This window comes from Schistocerca nitens, chromosome 1 (genome assembly GCF_023898315.1).
Source record: "Schistocerca nitens isolate TAMUIC-IGC-003100 chromosome 1, iqSchNite1.1, whole genome shotgun sequence".
Classification (NCBI taxonomy): domain Eukaryota; kingdom Metazoa; phylum Arthropoda; class Insecta; order Orthoptera; family Acrididae; genus Schistocerca; species Schistocerca nitens.
Window position 1 is genome coordinate 424083671 of NC_064614.1, and position 27626 is coordinate 424111296.

The window sequence follows — 27626 nt, forward strand, 5'->3', positions numbered from 1 at the left end:
TGCGATGACACTGCACAGCCACATGTCAGTCAAAAAACCATGGAAACGATCACAAAACTCAGATGGACAACACTGAAACACCCGCCTTACAGTCCTGACCTGGCTTCATGTGACTATCATCTCTTTGGGAAACTGAAAGACTCTCTTTGTGGAACAAGGTTTGAAGATGATGACTCCCTTGTGCATGATGCCAAACAGTGGCTCCAACTGGTTGGTTCAGAATTTTGCCATGCGGGTATACAGGCGCTGGTTCCAAGATGGCGTAAGGGAGTTGAGAGGGATGGAAATTATGTGGAGAAATGAAAATATTGTTCCTAAAGGATGTATCTACACACTGTAAAACTTTCAAACATGCAGAATAAAAGATGGATTAAGAAAAAAATAGTATGCAGTTCTTTTCGGGTGACCCTCGTATGTTTACATGTCACATTATGTCGTCTGTTATATAGAGTTGTTAGGTGTTTTGTTTTCTCTTGGTGTATTTTTTCCAAAAATAAAAAAAATGCAGCAGATGAGGCAGCAAACCGTCGAGTTGTTAGCCTTGAACCAGCCCAACAGCTGTTTGGGAATATATGAAGCCAGCAGAACAAGAACAGCAATAAAACAATACTCTCTGCAGAGAACTGCTGCTACATTTGGAAGACTACAGAGAAAGACTGCGTAGAAAAGAAAATCGGGTCGTTTACAATAGTTTGCTTTGAAATGTGAAATAAATAATCAAGGCTATGAAATGAATCTCTCGTTGACAAAAAACTGAGACTAACAGCATGTCTGGTTTTAATTGCTTTCCTGAAATTTCTATCCTGTTTTAAGAAACGGTGGTACCGTATTTGCCAGAAATTCAAAATTGTTAGATGGTATCCAAGTGAAATAACGGAAACTAGAGCTGTCTTCCCTATTCAGTTCCCATATGTAGCAAGCTTCTCCACCAGTTTTCTGTAGTATGTTTTCGCTCCCCAAGGACGCCGACTGTATACAAATCAGCAAATCGATTTCATACAGCAACTAATACAGTTTTATCGATCATTACAAACTATACAATTCTCCATCAAAATAATATCGTAATTTTAAAACCAACTATGAAATTCTTTGATAAACGCAACCTTACTCTGTAAAACTATGATACACTGAGAGATGCTTATGGCCTTCAAGTCACAAGTCATGATAAATAAATAAAGAAGGAATGAACGACTGACGTCTTTAATTTTGTTTGCGTTAACCTTCGAGTATTAGTAATGCCGCAGCACATATTAGTTTCGTCGCCTCTAGACGTGGCGGACAGTACATAACCATACAACAAATAGCGTAGCGGACGATGTGAATACAATGAGATATGTTTGCTGCCAGTGTGGACAGAAACAGAGACAAGAAAGAAAGTGGGAAACAGATGTAGAACATTCTAGGAATTGATGTTTCCAACAGAAACATATTTCCAGCTTCAAAACTATTTTTGCTGTGGTGATATCGCTAGTGGGCTTTCCATTATCGACTTTTACGAGCGCTTGTGAACGACCACTGAGTGAACTTCGATTATTCATGCCATTCGTAGGGTGTGACACAGTATGTTAGACTGTGGTGTGTGACGTATTAACAAAGTATGCCGTTCCAAAGCTACAGTGCATTGAAAGTACCATACCATGCATTCTCTGTCAAGTGACTTTTGTCTGTGAACCAACGTGTCAAAACATGCAAACAAAGAATTTCATCCCCCCTCAGAATAATGTGTTCCTACTGGTTAATGCTGAAGCAGTGAAGGTATGTAAGCCCTAACCCCTTCACTCTTCCCCTTGTTCTGTTATCATCCCCATCTGCGTTAGTTTCATTATCAGTTTACCTGTTTCTGTGTCAGTTTGCTTGCAAGATGAAACGTTTTTCAAGCAGCATTTCCAGCAGCACCAGTGACAGTGCCAAACGCCAGAGGCAAGGAGAATTACCAGGCAAGCACATATTTAATTTCATAGCATGCACTCGGATTTCGTACCATATACTTTCATAAGAAAAATTTTCATAGTAACACTGTATTCAAATTTCGGTATCGTAGCATTTGTTCAGATTAAGGTATCATAGCATGAGATGGGATTTCGTATTTTATATTTCTGTAAAAAGTTTTGCAGTATCAAATCACTGTTTGTTCAGATTTCAAAGTACACTCTCGTAATAAAAATTTCGTAGTATCAAATCACTGTCTGTTCAGATTTTGAAGTATATTTTCGTAATAAAAGTTTCATACTATCCAACCACTGTGTGTTCAGATTTCGAAGTTAAAAAATGTGTTGTAATATCAAATCCCTGTGTATCTGGGTTTCGTAGGTTTGTAGCATTTCTTCAGATTTCATAGCATTTGTTTGATATTGATGTCAATTTTTTACTTGTTTTTCAGCATATATACATAAAATTGTAGATCAGCTGGAAGCTTAGAGGCAGCAACAGTCATTAACATCGTAAGTATATATTTTTTCTTCATCATAGCACTATGCACATAGATAATATGTTCGCATTACACATATTCTTCTCAAAAAATTTCATCATATACATGACATGATGTTGTCTGCGGCATATCCTTTGCTCTTGTTGTAGATGATTTCGAGGAGCAGGAGGAGGGAGAGACAGAGGGTGTGATGCCATCCACATAACAGCTATTGTGTTAGTACATATTCGTTCGTCAATTTTTTCTTAGTTTTGTGGATGTATACTTTTCATTAAATCAATATGTTGCTGTTGTAGGTGATTTTGGAGATCACAGTCTATTGATCCTAGGTGTTTCGGATCAGGAGGTGCCTAAGTGGATGGAGGAGATGGAGAGGGAGTTGAATCGTCATGAGGATACGGCAGTAGACCTGAGGTATATTGCAAGGAGCCAGAGCGAGATGGGTAATTTATAAATGTACTAACTCTGCTTACGAATAACTAGTGTTCTTTCTTTCCTTGCAAGAATAAGTGATATCTGGAATGTTATATGTATTTCTTGTTATTCTTTCCCAAAAGCCGCAGCCTGCAGAGTTGGTTGTTGTCACAGTGCTGAGCCAGTTGGTGGAGGGAGGGTTGACCATGTATACCAGAGTGGAGCTGTTGAGGGGTGGGCGTGGTGGTGGGGGAAGCGGCTGCGGCTGCTTCTGTGGTGGTAGCTTCCAGGAGGCGACTAGAGATGCCCTTGCTCGTGACACATGCCTCACAGGACTGTGACTTACTGGTGATTTCTTCACCACCCTTGGTTTCCTGCTCCACTGTGTACTGCATTGACAGTGGTGCTGTAGGAAAGAATAATGAGAAGTAAGTACAACATTCCAGACATTGCCTGCTGCTACAAGGAAAGAAAGGACACTAGTTGATTGTAAGCAGAGTGAGTACATGTATAAATTACCTATCTCACTTTGGTTCCTTACAATATTCCTCCAGTCATCCAGCATGTTATCATGGCAATGCAGCTCCCTCTCCGTCTTCTCCACCCACTCAGGCATCTCATAATCTGAATCACCACGGAGCAATTGATCAAGTTCTTCAAAATCACCTACAACAGCAGTATATTGATTCAAAAAAAAAGTACATACACACAAAATTAAGAAACAATTTGGTGTATGAACATGTACTTACACCATAGCTGTGAAGTGGATGGAATCACAGGCACTGTCCCTCCCTGCTCCTGCTCCTCGAAATTATCTACAACAATAACGAAGAATATGCCTCACACAACATCACATTATGGATATGATGAAATTCTTTGAAAAGAATATGTCTAACAATATATTATTTATGTGCATGGTACTATGATAACTAAAATATATATACTGGCAATATTGATACTGCCGCTGCTGCCAATGACATTTCAGCTGATCCACGATTTAGTGTATGTATGCTGAAAAAACAAGAAAAAATATTAACACCAATATCTGAACAAATGCTGTGAAATCTGAACAAATGCTACGAAACCTACAAAATCTAAACACACAAGGATTTGATACTACAACACTTTTTTAACTTTTAAATCTGAACTCACAGAAGTGTGATACAATGAAACTTTTATTACGAAAATATACTTGAAAATCTGAACACACAGTGATTTGATACTGGAAAGTACTTTGAAATCTGAACACACTGTGATTTGATACTACGAAACTTTTATAACTAAAACATACGTCAAAATCTCAACATACAGTGATTTGATACTGCAAACGTTTTTCACAAAAATACACTCCTGGAAATGGAAAAAAGAACACATTGACACCGGTGTGTCAGACCCACCATACTTGCTCCGGACACTGCGAGAGGGCTGTACAAGCAATGATCACACACACGGCACAGCGGACACACCAGGAACCGCGGTGTTGGCCGTCGAATGGCGCTAGCTGCGCAGCATTTGTGCACCGCCGCCGTCAGTGTCAGCCAGTTTGCCGTGGCATACGGAGCTCCATCGCAGTCTTTAACACTGGTAGCACGCCGCGACAGCGTGGACGTGAACCGTATGTGCAGTTGACGGACTTTGAGCGAGGGCGTATAGTGGGCATGCGGGAGGCCGGGTGGACGTACCGCCGAATTGCTCAACACGTGGGGCGTGAGGTCTCCACAGTACATCGATGTTGTCGCCAGCGGACGGCGGAAGGTGCACGTGCCCGTCGACCTGGGACCGGACCGCAGCGACGCACGGATGCACGCCAAGACCGTAGGATCCTACGCAGTGCCGTAAGGGACCGCACCGCCACTTCCCAGCAAATTAGGGACACTGTTGCTCCTGGGGTATCGGCGAGGACCATTCGCAACCGTCTCCATGAAGCTGGGCTACGGTCCCGCACACCGTTAGGCCGTCTTCCGCTCACGCCCCAACATCGTGCAGCCCGCCTCCAGTGGTGTCGCGACAGGCGTGAATGGAGGGACGAATGGAGACGTGTCGTCTTCAGCGATGAGAGTCGCTTCTGCCTTGGTGCCAATGATGGTCGTATGCGTGTTTGGCGCCGTGCAGGTGAGCGCCACAATCAGGACTGCATACGACCGAGGCACACAGGGCCAACACCCGGCATCATGGTGTGGGGAGCGATCTCCTACACTGGCCGTACACCACTGGTGATCGTCGAGGGGACACTGAATAGTGCACGGTACACCCAAACCGTCATCGAACCCATCGTTCTACCATTCCTAGACCGGCAAGGGAACTTGCTGTTCCAACAGGACAATGCACGTCCACATGTATCCCGTGCCACCCAACGTGCTCTAGAAGGTGTAAGTCAACTACCCTGGCCAGCAAGATCTCCGGATCCGTCCCCCATTGAGCATGTTTGGGACTGGATGAAGCGTCGTCTCACGCGGTCTGCACGTCCAGCACGAACGCTGGTCCAACTGAGGCGCCAGGTGGAAATGGCATGGCAAGCCGTTCCACAGGACTACATCCAGCATCTCTACGATCGTCTCCATGGGAGAATAGCAGCCTGCATTGCTGCGAAAGGTGGATATACACTGTACTAGTGCCGACATTGTGCATGCTCTGTTGCCTGTGTCTATGTGCCTGTGGTTCTGTCAGTGTAATCATGTGATGTATCTGACCCCAGGAATGTGTCAATAAAGTTTCCCCTTCCTGGGACAATGAATTCATGGTGTTCTTATTTCAATTTCCAGGAGTGTATATAGTGCGAAATCCCATCTGAATCTGAACAAATGCTACAACACCGAACTTTGAATATAGTGTTACTATGAAAATTTTTCTTACAAAAGTATTCAGTACGAAATTCGAACTTGTGCTATGAAATTAAATATGTGCTTGCTTGATATTTCTCCTAACCTCGGGCGTGTGGCATTGTCACTGGTGCTTCTGCTGGTGCTACTTGAAAAACGATTCATCTTGCAAGCAAACTAACAAAAAAACAGGTAAACTGACAATGAAACTAATGCAACCATGGACAATAGTAGAATGAGGACTAGAGTGAATGGGACAGGGTTTACATACCTTTTCTGCTTCAGTATTAGCCAACAGGAATTCAGGAACTGAAGAACGATGAAAACCTTCTCTGTGTGTTTGAACATATTGGTTCACACACAAACACTTCACACACACACTTCACAGAGGGCAGTGTGCTTTTTCAAGTATCAGATATGAAAGGGTTGCCACCACCAGATGCTTTGTTCGGCAGGAAGCAGCCATTTGAGATGGGTTGACACACGTGCATCCACTCAAACTGTATTGGCACATACAGTGGTTGACAGTGAGGCCTCCGACTATTGTTTCCCTGAGGCGGACTGTGAGACACCCAACAGGGGTTTTCTTTGCTTATAGTCAGTGCGGTGGGTAGCTGCCCAGTTCATGCTCAGTCTCATGGTAGTTCCACGTGGTGGTACTAGATTCATGAGCTGGTGTGTACATGACATTAAGCTGCAGATTCCACAGTGAATGGCGATGTCAGGGCTTCGAGCACCACCTGGTACCTGGCCCTGCGGACATCAGTGGCGTGGAGATGCAAGTGCCCCGTGCCTGGACAACAGACACATGTCCAGGCAATCCCAAACGGTGGTTAATATACTGCACTTAATTCCATTCCTTTGTGCTTACAGTCTTTTCATCATAGGAAGTGGAGGCAGATGTGATCTCTACCCACATGGGGGAGCCCTGTCTCCCACATATTGACTGAATAAGAATTTTGTGCAGGACCAAAGTACTTAGGTCATCAGTTCCTAAGCCTACACACTACTTAATCTAACTTAAACTAAATTACGCTATGGACAACACACACATCCATGCCTGAGGGAGGACTCAAACCTCCGACGTGGGGAGCCACATGGCCCATGACAAGGTGCCTCAGACCACATAGCTACCATGTGCAGCAAATAAGAAATATGCACCAGTATATTATTATTGATATTGCTCCGAATTTCGTGTTGTGAGAGCCTTCTTCTTCAGCACAAATTGAGACTGTTTTACCCACTAATTTCCAGATGGGGAAGGGAAGGGGAAGTAGAAGAGAGGGGAGGAATACTTAGGGATTTTCAGTGGGAGAGGTGTTAATTAATTGAGCAATTAAATTAATTAATCAATTACTTTGATATCAGAACTGTTCTTGTATTAGGAAGGTGGAGGATGGAGGGTTGGGGATTTCCCAGAAGGGTTGGGGACGAGGAAGGAGTGGGGGGGTTCGGATGGGGAGTTTCTCAGAAGGACAGACCATCTTCAGGAGGTCATAAATCAATTATCATGACGATAGGTTAAGAGGAGAGGAAGGGAGATCATTTGCCCCTGAATGTATGCATACTCCTTAATATATGAAATCTATGCAAACAAAAGGCCTGGCTTTGCACTACTACTCTAATGTTTCCTTAAGCATCATATCAGTTTTTTTCACTCTTCACTTCCATGATTCTGGGTAGACGTGTCATGTGCATGTTGGACAGCTATCTTTATTTGTTCAAAAGTTTTTTAGAATATATCTTATGGAAAGGCAGGCAATTTCTTGCATTTCTAAATTATTCATCCTTGGAATGATGCCTGTATACGCCACAACCTGCGATCTGTGGATATAATGGCGACCTTATTTATGATGAAATTATACTGCATACTTGATAACAGCAATGGACAGCTCCTTTTCTTCAAGAAAGGAGAGGTAAATATCACTTTGCTCAAACGAGAGTTAATATAACAATCAATGAAGACTGTTTATGTGGTAATCGTAGCGAGAGACCATGGAGGCGCGAACTTAGACCCGTGAATTGGTGCTAGTGCAAGTATCCACCAGCCACACAGCTCGAAAAAAATCCATGTTATTCGCACCTCCTTACGGCGCCAGTGCCTAAATACTAGTATAACCGGTGACTGTAGAAAGGATGGTATCATACATAGATAATTGACGTAATTAAAATACAAGAAATGCAAAAATTTTTCAGTGTATTGATATCTTTTGTTTTCTTCATTCCATGAAACGAATAATATTGCCGAGAGAATGAGAGGAAGGATGACAAAATAAGGATATACATGGGCTAAGAATGAAATTTGTACAGAAACTAACAGGAAAAGAAATTGTAAAACCCATCTAGCAGGTTGGAAAATTCTAACTCAATTGCTTGAACAGCTGCACTTGGTAGCACCTCACTCATACCTAATAGTAGTAGTAGTACCATCCTCTCCCATTCTAAAAACTGGAGCACTTTAAACTGTGGTAAAATAATCCATTTATTAAAAATTTTTTTCACTGAACATTTTGAGTAAGTGAAAATGCCACAACAATGAAACGTAGTAGATGTTCGCAACATAACACAGGATAATTCAGAAAATTTTCGCAGAGTAATTAAGAAAAGGAAATTAATTTTAAAATTTTGCAGTTAGTAAATCATAAGGACAGAAATGGACAAAACTATTGTTGACAATTTAGTATTTAAGTACAAACACAAATTGCTGCCTCAATTAATGTGACAACAAATGATAGAGTATGAAGATGTTGGTGAATCAGATGACAACAGCAATTATTATTTAAGCTCATCCATGATTGTTGTGATTAATGACATGAATTTACTTATGGTAGACCAAAAAAATGTACAGATATCACTGGGAAGCATTCATTCACACGAAGCTAGTGAAAAGTGTTGTAGTAAAGATTCTAGTAGATCTAAAATTTTCGCATCAGACGAAACGAACCCGAATGTAATCAGATATGATCCAGTAGGTGTTCAAAATTATACATTGATACAACTTGTCCAAGAGATGACGAAAACTTTAACGATTTTAAGAATGAACAGACACAAAATTTTAATGAACAAACACAAAACTTTAATGATCTGACACAAACATTTAATAATTTTACATAAAAGTAGAAGATTCTTCAAAGCAACAAAATCAGACATTTAAATATTTTATAAATCATGTGGGACAAAAAATTAAGGAACTTTCAAATGAGCAAAAACAAAAATTTGATGACCCAAGGCAATGCTTTATGATGGGCAACCAATATGGCCAAGCAGGCCATACTTATGAACAGTTTGAGCGTGCCTTCTTAGACAAATTCTTGTCCATAGCAGTCCAACAGAGGCTAAGACGAGAGGTATTTAACCCAGCACCATTCAGTGTATTAAAGATGGGGGACTACGAAAGTATTTTGAAAAATACCTAAACAAATCAAGGTATTGGACAAATCCAGTTTCCCATGGTGATCTACTCAAAAATCGCTTACCAGCACATATCGAGGAAAAATTAATGACAGTACTCGAGAATGGGGAAGAATGTTTTTTATCCTTAATGGATTCGATTGACCTGATGTATGAATAGAGACAGTCGCGACACCAGAACAATAATATGCACAGTGAACATCCTTGAAACAGTGATTTGTGAAGTAGTAACAGTGGAAGCAACAAACATGGTGGGCACCTGTACCACCCTCGTAATAGTAATTACACAACTGGGGAAACCAAGGACACAAATGAGATTTTAAAGGAAACCACAACCATAATTATAACGGATCAATGTATACCGAAAACACCCGGCTAGGGTGGCCGAGCGGTTCTAGGCGCTTCAGTCTGGAACCGCGCGACCGCTACGGTCGCAGGTTCGAATCCTGCCTCTGGCATGGATGTGTGTGTTGTCCTTAGGTTAGTTAGGTTTAAGTAGTTCTAAGTCCTAGGGGACTGATGACCTCAGAAGTTAAGTCCCATAGTGCTCAGAGCCATTTGAACCATTTTATACCGAAAAGAGGGACTTTGGACAACATATTCGAACTGTAACCTCAGCACACAGTAATAACCAATATAATAACGGGCAAGGGCCGACAGGTGGTGGACGGCAAGCCAGTCCTCCTGCTGGTAGCTACAACCAGAACAACAACAATTATGTACTGGATGGAGGTCACTGACAAAGAGAATTTAATTCACCTGCATCAAAAGATATAAATTGATGGAGTCAAGACCTCACTGTGCATATAGGAGATGTCGCATAGAATGGAGAGATTACCCTCTGAATAATAAGGAAAATCAAAACAGGTCATGATAGGCCCCCATTTGCAGACCGAGGAAAGGGTTGGGTTATAAAATTAATTCCTTATGATTTTCTGAGGGTTGACAAAGAAGCAGATATCAAGGAGGACTTGTGTCACAAAAATGTGGAAAATTTGGAAGAGAAGAGGTGGAAGTCTGTACAGGTCTTAATAAATGCCAGGATAGCTGATTTAGATATGCACACTGTATGGATACAGGTACATTTACAAATGTAATCTCACAAGGTTTATTTAATGAGTTACAAAAGCAAACACACATACCAACCTCCCCTGTGCAGAACTGTTGGATCTTGACGGTAGTAGGGAGCAAATCTAAAGGGCTGAAGCTTCAAGCATTAATACCCATTACCACCGAAAAATTGTCTTTAGAATACATTTTTCTAGTGATGGAAAAACTTGCAGTTAACTGTTTTATTGGTATGGATACCTTCTGACAATACAAGGTACAGATTGACATAGGACAGGGAAAGTGTTTCTTTACAATAAACAAATAAAGGTTATCAGCAGATTTAATCAGAACCAGTACAATAGAAAACAAACCTCTGCCAAATATAGACATTAGGGTACAATTGTCTTATTCAGATGTGTTGTTTTGTTATGCACAACAATATGAACAACTACATGAAAGCAGTATGGTTCTAGCACTAGTGCAAGCAAAGGTAAGTGAATCAGTTTGTTTGTCAAAAGACCAGAAAGAAGAGCTACAAGAATTAATACTTTGGCATGTGCACGTATTTGAAAAGTGCCCAGGAGTAATAAAACGTTACTCATGTAAAATAGATGTGTCCCCATAGAAAACGTTCTGTTTTTCATAAAACCCTATACCGTGGTCCAGGAAGGAGGCAGTGGGGAAGGTAATTGAGAGGTGTCATACAATGCTCACATTCACCATACTGTAGTCCTATTTTAGCTGTCACCAAACTGATGATAGCATCAGGCTTGTGGTTGACGTACTGAATATAAACAAGATCGTTGTTCCTGTTAAGACACATCTGGAAAACTTAGAAGAACAGTTATTTAAGTTCCATAAAGTCAAATACATTACCATAATCGATTTAAAGGAACTTTATTGGCAGACAGCTCTTCATGAAGACAGCTGGAAGTACACAGACTTTGTATTTGGGGGCAGAAGCTATGAATTTTTTACCTTACCTTTTGGTTTAAATTTGAGTGCAGGTGTCTTCATTTCCTCGTTAGACAAAGTTTTAAGTCTAGAAGTACTTAATAAAATCACTGTCTACGTGGATGACTTGCTAATAGCAGCGCCTAACTGGGAAGAGCATTTGGGACTTTTGGCTCAAGTACTATACCAATTCTCAGAATGTGGTGTTATGGTAAATTTAAAGAATTGGAGGGGAAAAGACCAGATTCCTAGGACACGTCATATCATCACAAGATAGTTTGCCAGATCCGGGAAAACTAGATGGAATCAGACATTTTCCTCTGCCCCTGACAAAAAAAAAAGCAGAGCTTATCTGGGCTTATGAGAGCTTATCTGAGCTTATTGTCTTTCTTTATAAAATTTATTCCTGACCAGTTGCTAAAAATCAATGCCTTGTTAATCTTGTTACAAAAGAATAAACCATGGATAATGACAAATGCCACGCAGGGTGGCTGTGCAGTCTAGGGCGCCTTGCCACGATTCCTGCGGCTCCCCTTTCGGAGGTTCGAACCCTCCCTCGGGAAGGGGTGAGTGTGTTGTCCTTAGCGTAAGTTAGTTTAAGTTAGATTATGTAGTGTGTAAGCAGAGGGACCGATGACATCAGCAGTTTTGTCCCTCAGAACGTAGCACAAATTTCCAAAATATGGACAAGTCAGCGTCAGACCGACTTTGAAAACATAAAAGAAGCTGTACCCAATGCAGATGTAATGCATCACCCAGACATGTCACAAGAGTTTTGTTTAATCACTGATGCATCTTTGTAGGGTCTTGGAATACGCCTATTCCAAATCATAGGGACAGATAGACAACAAACACCCGAGATAATTAATATTGCAAGCAGAGCTCTTACTGAATGTGAGCGATCATATTCAGTAACGGAGCTCGAAGCTCTGTCTATAGCGTGGGGTTTTAAGAAAATCGAATATTATTTATGGGGGAAGCACACCAAAGTCTGCTGTGGCCACCAAGTTCTTTCTTTGCTGAACAGAAGAATAGCCAGATGGTTTCTTTACTTGCAGGAATTCAGTTCTGAGGTAGTGTACATCAAAGCTAAGCAAAACATAATTGCTAATACTTCGTTGAGTCTACCCAAAGGGTTGAATAAATTTTTACAACTCACAGTAAGAGTTCTGAAATTCGCATTCTACTTACACAAGACAAAACACACAAACCCTATTATGTGAAAATGTGCAACTGTTTCACTGACATACACCTAACCAAGTATGGTGATGTGTATGTTCACCTGAAAAGTTTGTGTATTAATTCATTCTTTACACTCACAATATGTGGGTCATTATGGTATTTCTAAATGTACTGATAAGATAAACACGTACTGCTACTTTTGAACATGCGGGGCCGAATTCTCGAAGTAATTCGAAAATGTATTACTTGGCAGAAGATGAAACACTCCAACAAATCAGAATTAATTGAACTGCATCCAATAATTTCCACAAAACTTTTAGAATTACTTGTATTGGATGCTGCCAGTCCCTATCCAAAAGGAAAAGTAAGTGCTAAGTATATAACTACTTTATGCGATTTTTTCCAATTATGGTGTATGCAGTGAAATCAGTGACCGCCGGTTGCATCATTAGGGAATTACAGATGACTACCTCCCGAGAGTAGGGAAGCTGCAGATACTGTGCATTGTAGTTCACAGGTAATGGATGGAAGGAATTCAGACCACAAATCAAATAAAACACATACTGGTATCACGATTCTACCCCAAAGCAACCCTGTAGAGTGGGTGACTAAGGAATTTAATGTATTTGCACGTTGTTACACAACACAGAAACATAAAAATGGTTTGAGTACATCTCGCCATTTCAACAAATCATTAATAACCTGCCATATACTTCGACATATTTTACAAATTCTGAAATAACGTTTAAGAAACGAGAAATGAACAAGTGGGGAAAACTGCTACTTAAAGTACCAAAAGAAAATATGACCTTTGAAGAAAAAATACACCAAGCCTGAAAAGGCTGAGCAGAGAAAAAAGTCTCACGACAAAAGATTAGGGTGCACTGTACAATTCCACAAAGGACAAGAAGTATTGTTATGAATACACCCAATGTTTACCAATCATAGAAAACTTTACCGCAATTGGAAACTCTTATACACTGGCCCACTTGTAACTCACAAGTCCCTCATCCAGAATCATATAGATTAACTTAACCTATAAGTGGGAAGGACAAGGACCTTTATCCACACAAGGATCAAAAGGAATTTGAATGTTGGATGGGTTTGAAAAATGGTTAAACCAACTCATGAAGTTATAATGGTTAAGTACAGTGAAAATATTTCACTATAAATTATGAAATATGTACTGTTAGTCTTAAGGTAAGTTTCTCTGTTGTTATTTATGCCTTTAAATAAAAATAATGTAAGTCTTTAGCTGTTTAAGATTTTGTTATAAGCTGAATGTAATTGCCATGATGTAAATTCACTACTGATATACATACACCTTTCAACCACAGATCGATAAATGTGGTGGGGAGAAATAAGTGATGCAGCACTGTGACGAGAGGTAATGCACAAGTGCAGTAGAAATTTGCATCATAGGACAGTGACCAGGGCACATACACAAGTACAAAAAAAGTCCAACACGTTGCTTAACATGCCAGATGCTCAGCTAACATTACCATTTGTACACCAAGTAGATTATACCCAAAAGATTATGAATAAAAGTAGATTGTTAAAAAAATAGTGAGGTCTACACTATAAGAATAAAATTAAAATAAGAAAAGAGAACTAAGACAAGGGGATATTTATGTGAAAGGAAATAAAGTAAACTAACTACAGGAGGGTGCCTACACACAAGGTTACTATTTACAATATATACACAAAAATCTACATTATGGTTGTGTAAAAAATAAACTAAGCTCTGTAGTAGAATTAATAGGTATATACCATGAAAGAATGAATAATTCTAGGGATATGTTCATGCTCTGAAGAAGCTGAGATTGGGGGGAGGGGGGGGGGAAAATATGTGCATCGTCTAGGAAGATACGTGTCAGTTTCATAAGCACTCATAGTATGAAAATGGAAGAGATAGAAAACGTAATTTGCAGTGATAGACATGCTGTTAATGTTTGTGCTCTCACAGAAAAAGTGTTGAATTCTGAGAATCAGTCAGAATATAATGAATTAGAAAAATTTGCAAACTAAAAGAAATATATATGTTATAACTGTGAATGATACGTTGGTTGACCTTGGAGCAACTACATACTTAGTTTATAAGTTAATGTTGAGGTTTTTTACAGGAAACAATATAAGGACACATCCTAGTAATGAGAAGAAAGAGAATGTAGGTAGCTGATACCTAAAGAAATGGGCCATACTGCAATATATATATATATATATATATATATATATATATATATATATATAGTGTGTGTGTGTGTGTGTGTGTGTGTGTGTGTGTGTGTGTGTGCGTGTGCGTGCGTCTGTATGAATGTGATAGTGTGAATGTTGTTTGTGAAAACAGAAAAGTTATAGTACATTAAATGTTGTGAAATGAAGTCCAGAGCTGATACGTCCAAAGGATAAAAAATAGGGTTCAGGCCATACACTGAAGAATGCAAGTAACAGATACGAACACTGAATAAAAGTCTTCAAGACACAATTGCACACGATCACAGGTTATCTGAATGTCCTTCCACGGACATTTCTTTTGACAAAACCTTTGTAGCAAAGTATTTACAAATATTTATCTTATAGTATGCAGGGACTGTATTCCACAGTGAAAAGTTTAAGTTAAGTAAATTGAAATACCATCATTACAAGTACTTCTAAGTACATGGCATTAATAAACTTGTATGATGCAATAATGATTGAATTTTATCTATAGTGCTATGAACATTTAGTAAATAATTTGTTGCTTAGTTAGTTAGTTATGTGTTCTAGTGATTGATCAATTTCATGGTAACCTTTGTGATGTGGAACATGTCAAATGCATAAGTAATTCACACACAAATCAAATTTCTTTTTGAAGCTTAAAATTTTTATTACCTACCCCATTCCCTTAAATGGCATTCTATATATATACACTCCTGGAAATGGAAAAAAGAACACATTGACACCGGTGTGTCAGACCCACCATACTTGCTCCGGACACTGCGAGAGGGCTGTACAAGCAATGATCACACGCACGGCACAGCGGACACACCAGGAACCGCTATGTTGGCCGTCGAATGGCGCTATCTGCGCAGCATTTGTGCACCGCCGCCGTCAGTGTCAGCCAGTTTGCCGTGGCATACGGATCTCCATCGCAGTCTTTAACACTGGTAGCATGCCGCGACAGCGTGGACGTGAACCGTATGTGCAGTTGACGGACTTTGAGCGAGGGCGTATAGTGGGCATGCGGGAGGCCGGGTGGACGTACCGCCGAATTGCTCAACACGTGGGGCGTGAGGTCTCCACAGTACATCGATGTTGTCGCCAGTGGACGGCGGAAGGTGCACGTGCCCGTCGACCTGGGACCGGACCGCAGCAACGCACGGATGCACGCCAAGACCGTAGGATCCTACGCAGTGCCGTAGGGGACCGCACCGCCACTTCCCAGCAAATTAGGGACACTGTTGCTCCTGGGGTATCGGCGAGGACCATTCGCAACCGTCTCCATGAAGCTGGGCTACGGTCCCGCACACCGTTAGGCCGTCTTCCGCTCACGCCCCAACACCGTGCAGCCCGCCTCCAGTGGTGTCGCGACAGGCGTGAATGGAGCGACGAATGGAGACGTGTCGTCTTCAGCGATGAGAGTCGCTTCTGCCTTGGTGCCAATGATGGTCGTATGCGTGTTTGGCGCCGTGCAGGTGAGCGCCACAATCAGGACTGCATACGACCGAGGCACACAGGGCCAACACCCGGCATCATGGTGTGGGGAGCGATCTCCTACACTGGCCGTACACCACTGGTGATCGTCGAGGGGACACTGAATAGTGCACGGTACATCCAAACCGTCATCGAACCCATCGTTCTACCATTCCTAGACCGGCAAGGGAACTTGCTGTTCCAACAGGACAATGCACGTCCGCATGTATCCCGTGCCACCCAACGTGCTCTAGAAGGTGTAAGTCAACTACCCTGGCCAGCAAGATCTCCGGATCTGTCCCCCATTGAGCATGTTTGGGACTGGATGAAGCGTCGTCTCACGCGGGCTGCACGTCCAGCACGAACGCTGGTCCAACTGAGGCGCCAGGTGGAAATGGCATGGCAAGCCGCTCCACAGGACTACATCCAGCATATCTACGATCGTCTCCATGGGAGAATAGCAGCCTGCATTGCTGCGAAAGGTGGATATACACTGTACTAGTGCCGACATTGTGCATGCTCTGTTGCCTGTGTCTATGTGCCTGTGGTTCTGTCAGTGTGATCATGTGATGTATCTGACCCCAGGAATGTGTCAATAAAGTTTCCCCTTCCTGGGACAGTGAATTCACGGTGTTCTTATTTCAATTTCCAGGAGTGTATATATATATATATATATATATATATATATATATATATATATATATATATTTCTTTATACTTATTGAATAATTCATCTGTGATATGAGGATGATTTCAATTTATTTTTGGAACTATTTCATTTGGTAATTTATCAAAATGTTTTACAGCAGCATATTTTACCCCTTTCTGTGCCAAAGATGGGTTAATTAGAGGATAGTGTAAGTCTTTCTTTCTGTTGGTATTGTAATCATGGATATCACTGACGTTTTTAAACTAAACCATATTCTTGAGAACAAACTTCATTACTGAGTAAATGTACTGTGAGGTTTTGTACGAATTCCTAACCTTTTAAACAGATGCCTACAAGACATGCAACTATGAGCCCCACACATCATTCTAACTGCTTTCTTTTGAGCAGTGAATACGTTATGGCAAAGTGTTGAATTACCCCAGAATATTATTCCATATGACATCAGAGAGTGAAAATATACCAAGTATGTTAGTTAAATACTTTCTGTTTCCTCAAAATTGGCAATTATTCTGATTGCAAAAGTTCCTGAACCTAGTAACGTAAGGAGACCAAAATATGAATTTGCCAGTTAAGATTTTCATCCATATGTACGCCTAAAAACTTAGTATGCTCTATCCTGGCTACTGACTTCTGTTGATGTGTTATAATTATTGAAGGAACTGTACTACTTGCTATGGAAAATTGGATGTACTGTGTTTTTTCGAACTTCAGAGCAAGCCCATTGGTGTAAAACCAATTAATAACTTTTCCAAAGACATTATTTGTATCATTTTCAGCTGGAGAGTCTTTTACTGGATTAATAATGATTCTTTTATCATCAACAAATAGTGTCAGTTTAGCTTCTTGTTTCAGATAAGAATGAAGGTCGTTTACATGCATCAAGAACGGAAGGGGACTCATGATCAAACCCTGTGGAACACCTAATGTAATTTCACTCCAGTTAGATGAAGTGACAAACTTCCACAAATCACTTAAATCATATAAAGAACCTTTTTGCTTCTTATTCTGTAGATAAAACTTAAATCACTCATACACTGTCCCATTTATGCCACAGAGTTATAGTTTCTGTAACATAATGTCATAGTTCACACAATCAAATGCTTTGGATAAGTCGCAGAAAATTCCTATTGATGACATTTTACTATTTAAAGGCAGTGAAATTGTACATTGCTGTCTGAGTGGAACAGCATTTTTGAAATCTGAACTGCGATTCACTAAGTATCCCATTACTGTTGAAATGGCTAATCACTCTTAGAGTACATTACTTTCTCAACGACTTTTTAAAATGCTGTAAAGAAGAATATTCGCCACTAATTATTGACATCTGTTGCATCCCATTTTTTGAAGAGAGGCTTGACAATGACATATTTTAACCTGTCTGGAAAAGTACCCTGAGTCAGTGACGCATTATGTATGTGATTCAGAACATCGGCTGTAACTGCTGCAGATTGTTTTAATATCTTGTTAGATATGTCATCTACTCCAACAGAACATTTATTTTTCAAAGATTTAATGATTTTCCATATTTCACAAGAGGTTGTTAGGTGAAAATTAATCTGACTAAGCTTTCTCAAAACTGACTCTTCCATGTACTACTTGATTTCTTCCTCTTGAACTATTATCACCAGTTTTTTCACCTACATTTAAGAAATAGTTGTTAAATACATTATCTACTTGTGTACTGCTGGTTAATATCGTCTCATTCTTCTTAATAGTAATACTCTAATGTATTTGACGACTAAGAGTGTGTGATGTGCATGTGCAAACTCCCCACTTCTCATACACACATTGACTTACTTGGGAATGCGCAGCTGATCTTCTTCTCTGGATAGCTGGCTTCTCGAATCTCTACAAACTTCTTCTCCAAAGAATGTTGCTAGTCACAGGAACCTTTAAGACTCTCTCTCTCTCTCTCTTTGTGAAACAATGGGGTACTCGAAGAATACTTTGCAAGAGCCATCAGTATATTTGAACCTCCACAAAGAACAAAATTCACACTTCTCACATAAACAATTGCCTTCTTGTGAGTCACCCACATCATCTCACATTAGAAACAATTAAGTTACATTTACAACAGAGTTGATTTGCTAACCATGACTCTATTATACATGAATCATACACATGTCTTGCATCTAGCAAGTCCAAATTAAGAGTTTTTTCACAATTCAGGATCTCAATATGTTCTTTGGTCACTAACAATAACCACAATTACAAAACAGCACAGAATAACACAGAAGTTCCTTGATGCTGCCATGTGCTTTCATTACAACTTCCATGGAGCGACCGACAGGTACTTGCCGGTGCCATTAGATCACCGTGTCTACCTTCTTCGTGCAACGAACTTCAAACTTGCACACACAGACAAGTGATGTGCAGTAGATAGGGTTCCTTTCTCCCACTCACATCTAAAATATCGTGTCTTCGAGATGATGGAAGGCCGAGTGGTTCTAGAATTTACGCGGAAATTCTCGAAACACTTCAATACTACCTACCTCAGTGTTTACTTTTCCTGTTTCCCTCCTAACAACATTTCATATTGATTTGATTTTATTGCCTGAGTTGTTAATTTCATCTCTAACATACATATTTCATGTTTTTCTGACAACTTTTATCAGTATGTTATAATAATTTTAGAGTGTAAAATTACTTCTGGGTCTTTACCAATTTCTACTGTCTGATACAGTTTTCTTTTTCTTTCTGAAGGCAATTTAATACCTATAGTAATCCAAGGTCTCTTTGAAAACAGTTTGGTGTTACATTTAGTTTTTCTTGGGTGGGTGGGAGGGGGGGACTATGTTCAAAAAGGAATATAAATTTATTAAGGAATCTGTTGTATTTATCATTAGCATTTGGTTCATTATATACATCTCCCAAATTAACTTTTCTGAAACTTTCTCTGAAGTGCTTAGATACCAGGTTGAGCAACCTTACACTTTTACTGAATGGTTTCTGAACTGTACACCGTGCTAGATTCTGTAAGTTAATCAGTTGTGCATCATGGTCTGATAATGTATTTATCACAGGGAAAGCATATGTTAGTTTCACATCCTCTTGCTGTACAAATACATTATCTATTAGAATACTAATGTCTTGTGCTACATGTGTAGATAAATTGATCGCTGATTCTAAGTTATATGTCATTAATAACGCTTCTAGTTCACTTTTCCTATCAGAATTGCTTAGAAAGTTTACAATGAAATCCCCACAGATTAACAGCTTTTTTCTTTTTGTCTGACAGACAGCATAATAGGGAGTCAAACTTTTTTACGAATAGCTCCCAATTTCCTAATTGCGACCTGTACAGTGTTGCTTATATCAACACCACATTATCTAGCTATAGTTCACATGCACAAACTTCAAAGTGCTGATCGACACAATATTTGCGTACATCTACAGTTTTGCATTGATACACTTGTTTTGTGTAAATGGCAACCTCTCAACTCTTTATCCGTGCTAGACCTACAAGTGCAAAATGCTAAATTATACCCATTTGTATTGACACTTTCCATCCCCACAGATACATGGTGTTCAGACAGACAAATTATATCAACCTCATTCTTATTTTTGAGGTCATCTAAACACACTAACAGCTCATTTACTTTATTTTTTATACCCCTGATATTCTGATGAAGTAAGTTGATACTACCCTCAGCTTTATCCCTATTTACTGTACATGAAGCTTCTTTTATTCTATTTTTCTTGATTCTTGTCTTTCTGGACTTTGGCTTTAACCTAAAAGACCTGTCTGCCTACTCCCACTTACCACAGGGATCATCCACTGTGTGACTGTGGCCCTCCTTCAGTATCTGCTAATAGAGAAACTAACTTATCTTTCCCATTTCTATTGAGGTGCGGCCATGTGTAGTACATCCCCACCTAACAATAGCATCAACTGGAACAACACTTGTGTGAGATTTTGCCGGTGTCTGGAGCATCCCGTGCAGCTCAGTTTTAACACGTCAAGCAGTGTTTACCCAGCCCCGATCATGGCACTGAAAGACCTCCACAGACCCCAAATTTGTGTGCCCAGTATCTGCTCCTATTTTATCCAGGTCACTCTTAATACTATATCTTGGATTCATAGCCAGGCTGTTTCCTGCTCCCCCAACTATAATATCTTGTTCTCCCTTCTCAAAGTCCCTGCATAGATGACCTAAGTTTTCTGTCACCTGGCTAAGGCTAGCATTTGGCCTCAACAAAAATTGTCACCTGGTACCCTGTACCTAATTTCTGCTGAAGCTGCTGGCCTACACACCTCTCATGATTGCTACCTTGAAGCACAATATTTCTTTTCCTATTCTGATTTGATCCCGACCTGCCTGTTTTCTTTAAGCTAATATTCTGCTTCAACCTACATTCAACTACATCTGGATGAGGCTCTTCCTCTAATACTTCAGATAGCAGCCCAACTTATTTACTAACTGAATTTCGAAAGTTTTTTCAACAGTTTCCCTCTTAAGAGCACAAATGTTTGCCTCCTGTTCAGCGAATTTTCTGTCCTTTCTACATAATCTACATTGCCATGGAAGAGCCTCATTATCTATTCCCATTTCCCCGCCGCTACATTCACTCCGATGAAACCGTAGCCTTCAGTCTTCACAGAGCACCCCCTCCCTCTGATTTCTACGGCAACCACCACATTTGTCACACATGGTTTGGTAGAAAAATTTACACAGAAGAAGAGAATAACTTGGCACAAGAGCATTGAAGTTCGTAACCTGTACTAATACATAACTAAAAGCTAATGTCAACGAACTTTTAAACTTACTTTCGAAAGTTTTAATTAACTACCTAAACTCTATGTGACAGAAACGAATTAATTTAACGTTGAACCGCTAAGTCTAGGCAAAAATAAAGATCTACACTCGCATGAAATTTGCGTCTAAAATGTAACCAAAACTAATGGTTACCGGCCTTTACGAAATATTTTCTTTTCGACTTAAATACGCTCAGAAAATCGAAACCTTCAATAGATAGCGTAGAAGCCTAACTTAATTAGCCCTTGAAACTTCCTGGTAGATTAAAATTGTGTGCCGGACCGAGGCTCGAACTCGGGACCTTTGTCTTTTGCGGGAAAGTGCTCTACAATCTTTTTTTTTATCTCATTTTGTTCTATATTGTTCGGTGAATCTGTTCGGGGCAGACCTCTGATGACACCCATTCAGGTTCTTCGTTGATCCGTTCCCTCCGTTTTTTATTACAGAGGACAGCTAACCCTCTCACCGAACACACTGAGCAACCGTGTCGGCTGATAAAAACTGTGTCTCGACCTTGGGACTCTTGCCTTTCGCGGGCAAGCGCTCCGCCGATTCAGCTACACAAGTACGACTCACGCCCCCTCCTCACAGCTTTACATCTGCCAGTACCTCCTACCTCGTCTCCTACCTTCTAAACTTCACAGAAGCTCTCCTGCGAAATTTTAAAGGCGAGCACTTCTGTAAGAAGTCATTCAAGTTTCGCAGGAGACCTTCTGTGAAGTTTGGAAGGTAGGAGACGAGGTATTGGCAGATGTGAAGCTGTGAGGACGCAGCCTGAGTCGTGCTTGGGTAGCTCAGTCGGCGGAGCACTTGCCCGCGAAGGGAAAGAGTCCTGAGGTTGAGTCTCGGACCGGCACACAGTTTTAATCTGTCAGGAAGTTTCATATCAGCGCCTGTATCCGGAGGTTTTATCGATAGTGCTCCCACACAAAACACAAATAGCGTTCACAGAGAATTTGCTAAGTGTAAACGATGGATTTCAGCTGGAGATGATAAATGCTTCTTCCTATTTCTTATAATAACGCGCTGTAGATTTGTAGACACCTCCTGGTAGATTTGAGAGAGACGTGGCTAAGCACGGTTGTGCTTGCTTTTGTTGGAAATGCGAGGGTGAAGTTATCTATTCCTTTCGTTAGCAATCTGAAGTTACAAACGCTCGAGTTAAATGAGATGATGGTAGTAGTTCATGCATATCACCAGATTGCATACATGTATATTGTATTTTCAGTCCTGATATGTAACATATGTTGCAAATTATTCATGTAAACAAAAATTATGTAATGAGTACTAGTTCATTATAAAAGTTGTAAACATAAATGATTTGTTAATAATGACAATTAATATGAAATAACTTGTCATTGAAATGTTGCCTTATGACGTTTGAAGGCGAAAACGACTTTTTAAATGTTACTCACTTGCATTTAAATATTGTTATTGAAACATCGAAAATGATGTGACATTTTCATGTAAAAACTTGTCTATAAGTGTAATGTATTAGACCTCGCATGTTAGTTAATATTAAAATGACATTTACGTCTAATTACAAGGAGCAAAGTTTCGTCACATTTTAATTTATTTACGTAAGTCATGTAAAATTTTATGCACTTGTACAAAGGCATGTAAGGAAAACTGTACGTGAAAACGATGGTTAACATATGTAAAATCAAAGGGGACTTCAGGGAAAACTGCCCACATATCGTATATTTAGAGTGTGTTAAATGAGGAATACACAATCATTTGAAGCAGTGATCAAACTTGTGTGTGCTTATAATGACGAAAACATTCTAAATGCCCTTTGTAGTGGCGTTGGACGCCGAATTTTACTATGAAAAAGGAATGAAAACAAGTAATTTATGGACTTAGCTGGAATATGGTGAGCTCTCACTGTGGTGCCAATGATGCGAGATAACCTTTTGGACACTGAAAGATGTGATGGACGACGTGGTCTATATAACCATGGTCGGAACTTTATAGTTTGAATTTACAATTAAATCAATACAATGAAATGAATAGCCTTAACTGCATACAGGCGTTGATATACGTCAACGGGACAGTTGAAAATGTGTGCCCCGACTGGGACTCGAACCCAGGATTTTCTGCTTACATGGCAGACGCTCTATCTATCTGAGCTACTGAGGACACAGAGGATAGTGCGACTTCAGCGACTTATCTCCGGCACGCCTCCCGTGAGACCCAGATTCCCAACTTATTGTCCCGCACTATATTTGTAGTGCCCCTGCCCATTACACTCATTACTCGCGGCTTTACCGATTCCCGTAAGAGTTAGGGCAATGTGTGTGCATTCCGCACAGAAGATGGTCAAATGGCCGGTGAGCCTTAACTATATACATGAAGATGGTATCTGTTCTTTCGGACATGTGCGAAAGAACAGGTACAATCTTCATATATACTTTATGGTTTCTCTGTCGCAGCATCGAACTTCTTAATCAAACACACATCAACGTGCACTTGTCCTACTGATTCACCCTCTGGACACTGTAACGTCGTGCAGTTCGTCGTCGTCTACAGCGTTATAGATCCGACGCTGAACTGTTCTCCACGGCTGCAAGACATGCGCACAACGAACAACATTTAACGTGTGGAGATGTGGCCACATAAACTATGGATGGCGGTTACACCTCAATCGTGAAGCAAAAGTCACTAATTCAAACATGCCCTTTGTCGAGTTATGACCGCTCATAAACTGGACTTCTGAAGTTTGGTAAATTCATGTAAATTAATTGTAACATGAATAAAGCTGACACGTGCAGGGGATAAATAAGATATAAACTTGGCCACAGATAAAGGCATTTGATCCCCAGCCGGACCAAAAAGTAGTTTAAGTGGCACTTACATATGAAATTTGATTGTTTATATTAGGTATATTTGTAAAATGCAACACTACTATACACTGTCGTTCGGTAATCATGGACAACGGCAGTATATGGTGGGGGGGGGGGGCGGCAATTGAAAAGATTTTATTTTGGTTTAGCCTTAAAGCATACGTCAATTAATAAGTATCAGAACACTTTGCGAAGCAAAGATGCAATATAAACATGCGCGAGACAAAAGGAGATATGTACGAAAGGAAAGATGAATATTATCTATCTTCTAATGTTTCCTCAAGGCGAGATAAAATTTTTTCGTTCTTCAACTATCTGTCTCTTTCCGTCCCTGATTCTGGGTGGACGTATCGTGAGTGTGTTGGGCAGCTACACTACTGGCCATTAAAATTGCTACACCAAGAAGAAATGCAGATGATAAACGGGTATTCATTGGACAAATATATTATACTAGAACTGACATGTGATTACATTTTCACGCAATATGGGTGCATAGATCCTGAGAAATCAGTACCCAGAACAACCACCTCTGGCCGTAATAACGGATGCGACCATCATGATGCTGTAAACAGAACCTGGATTCATCCGAAAAAATCACGTTTTGTCATTCGTGCACCCAGGTTCGTCGTTGAGTACACCATCGCAGGCGCTCCTGTCTGTGATGCAGCGTCAAGGGTAACCGCAGCCATGGTCTCCGAGCTGATAGTCCGTGCTGATGCAAACGTCGTCGAACTGTTCGCGCAGTTGGTTGTTGTCTTGCAAACGTCCCCATCTGTTGACTCAGGGATCGAGACGTGGCTGCACGATCCGTTACAGCCATGCGGATAAGATCCTGTCATCTCGACTGCTAGTGATACGAGGCCGTTGGGATCCAGCACGGCGTTCCGTATTACCCTCCTGAACCCACCGATTCAATATTCTGCTAACAGTCATTGGATCTCGACCAACGCGAGCAGCAATGTCGCGATACGATAAACCGCAATCGCGATAGGCTACAATCCGACGTTTATCAAAGTCGGAAACGTAATGGTACGCATTTCTCCTCCTTACACGAGGCATCACAACAACGTTTCACCAGGCAACGCCGGTCAACTGCTGTTTGTGTATGAGAAATCGGTTTGAAACTTTCCTCATGTCAGCACGTTGTAGATGTCTCCACCGGCGCCAACCTTGTGTGAATGCTCTGAAAAGCTAATAATTTGCATATCACAGCGTCTTTTTCTTGTCGGTTAAATTTCGCGTCTGTTGCACGCCATCTTCGTGGTGTAGCAATTTTCATGGCCAGTAGTGTATGTGTATTTGAGTAAAAGATTTCACAATACATCTTACGGAAAGGCAGGCAGTTTCTGTCATTGGTAAATTATTCATCTGGAAAATGATACCTGGATCTAACGCAACCTGCGACCTTTAGATATAATGGCGACCTCATTTTGGATGGTATTATACCACATTCTTGATCACGGTGATGGATGGCGCTTCCTTTTCTTCAGGAAAGAAAGGGTAATATCAGTCTGTTCAAAATAGAGTTAATGTATTAATCAATTTAGACTGTTTCAGTGGTAACCTAATCCAGAGACCGTGGAGGTGCGAACTAACAAGGGAACCTCCCCATCGCACCCCCCTCAGATTTAGTTATAAGTTGGCACAGTGGATAGGCCTTGAAAAACTGAACACACATCAGTCGAGAAAACAGGAAGAAGTTGTGTGGAACTATGAAAAAATAAGCAAAATATACAAACTGAGTAGTCCATGCATAATATATGCAACATCAAGGAGAATGTGAGCTAAGAAGCGTCGTGGTCCCGTGGTTAGCGTGAGCAGCTGCTGAACGAGAGGTCTTCTCTCGAGTGAAAATTTTAATTTTTTATTTTCAGTTTACGTGACAAACTCTTACGTCTTCATCACTTTTTTGGGAGTGATTATCACATCCACAAGGAAACCAAAATCGGGCAAGGTAGAAGAATCCTTTTACCCATTCGCCAAGTGTACAAGTTAGGTGGGTCGACAACATATTCCTGTCATGTGACGCACATGCCGTCACCAGTGGCGTATAGAATATATCAGACGTGTTTTCCTGTGAGGAATCAAAATGGCTCTGAGCACTATGGGACTGAACATCTTAGGTCATCAGTCCCCTAGAACTTAGAACTAGTTAAACCTAACTAACCTAAGGACATCACACATATCCATGCCCGAGGCAGGATTCGAACCTGCGACCATAGCAGTCGCGCGGTTCCGGACTGCGCGCCTAGAACCGCGAGACCACCGCGACCGGCTGTGAGGAATCGGTTGACCTATGACCTTGCGATTAAATGTTTTCGGTTCCCATTGGAGAGGCACGTCCTTTCGTCTACTAATCGCACGGTTTTGCGGTGCGGTCGCAAAACACAGACACTAAACTTATTACAGTGAACAGAGACGTCAATGAAAGAACGGACAGATCATAACTATGCGAAAATAAAAAACGTAAATTTTTCACTCGAGGGAAGACTTGAACCAATGACCTCTCGTTCCGCAGCTGTTCACGCTAACCACGGGACCACGGCGCTCCTCAACTCAAATTCTCCTTTATGTTGCTTATCTTCAACATGGACTACTCAGTTTGTATATTTTGCTTTTTTTTTCATAGTTTCACACAACTTCTTCCTGTTTTCTCGATTGATGTGTGTTCAGTTTTTCAAGGCCTATCCACTGTGCCAACTTATAACTAAATTTGAGGGGGGTGCGATGGGGAGGTTCCCTTGTTAGAAGCATGAACTGCTGCTAATGAAAATATCCACGTTATTCGCACCTCCTTACGGCGCCAGTACTTAAACTGCATTATAACCTCCATATGGTGATGAGCCTACAGTGGCTTGAAAACCAGTAAACGATACAAAAAAAATAAATCGTATCAAAATTAAAAAGGCGACTGGTTGCACATTATACCCACAAGAATTTTCAATTTAATTGACACTTCCAGTTCGCCATCCACAATGGGTATAGCGAATTTACATGTAGAGCAGTGTATTGTAGCTACCGCAAAGCTGCATCTAAACTAGAGTTTAAAATCGGCTGATAAGACGATCCCTAGCACTGGCTACGAAGGTAAGACGTAACTACTTCTAGGTTTATCTTACGTAAGAACAGCACAGTTCCGCAGCACCTTAGCCTGCCTACTGATAACGAAGAACAACGATACGCTGGCAGAGGCGTGCCCTGCAGGAACCCACGAAGAGCTAAAAGCAAACTTTGGAGCGCCGACCAAAGTCCACTGCGATTGCACTTGTGTGATCGTACAAAAGGCGGCAGGTAACTGCACCGTGCGATTACTGACGTGTTTTTCATTTCAAGGGGCAATGTGCAAGGTTCACACTATTGAGCTTCGTGAGCTTTGTAACAGGCAATTATGTCGCATCCAGCTCAAAAACACATGCTACGACTATT

The 27626-nt window shown here is 40.8% G+C and overlaps 1 protein-coding gene across 1 annotated transcript; it reads right to left on the reverse strand.

Moving 5' to 3' along the window:
* Positions 1 to 2871: 2871 nt before the first annotated feature.
* On the reverse strand, positions 2872 to 27328 carry LOC126250429 (uncharacterized). The gene is made up of 4 exons (XM_049951560.1): positions 27320 to 27328; positions 3592 to 3657; positions 3362 to 3508; positions 2872 to 3248 (listed from the first exon to the last, which is right to left on the reverse strand). Exons 3-4 carry the CDS (start codon positions 3456 to 3458, stop codon positions 2953 to 2955), a joined length of 393 nt encoding a protein of 130 aa, XP_049807517.1. The 5' UTR covers positions 3459 to 3508; positions 3592 to 3657; positions 27320 to 27328; the 3' UTR covers positions 2872 to 2952.
* Positions 27329 to 27626: the final 298 nt, after the last annotated feature.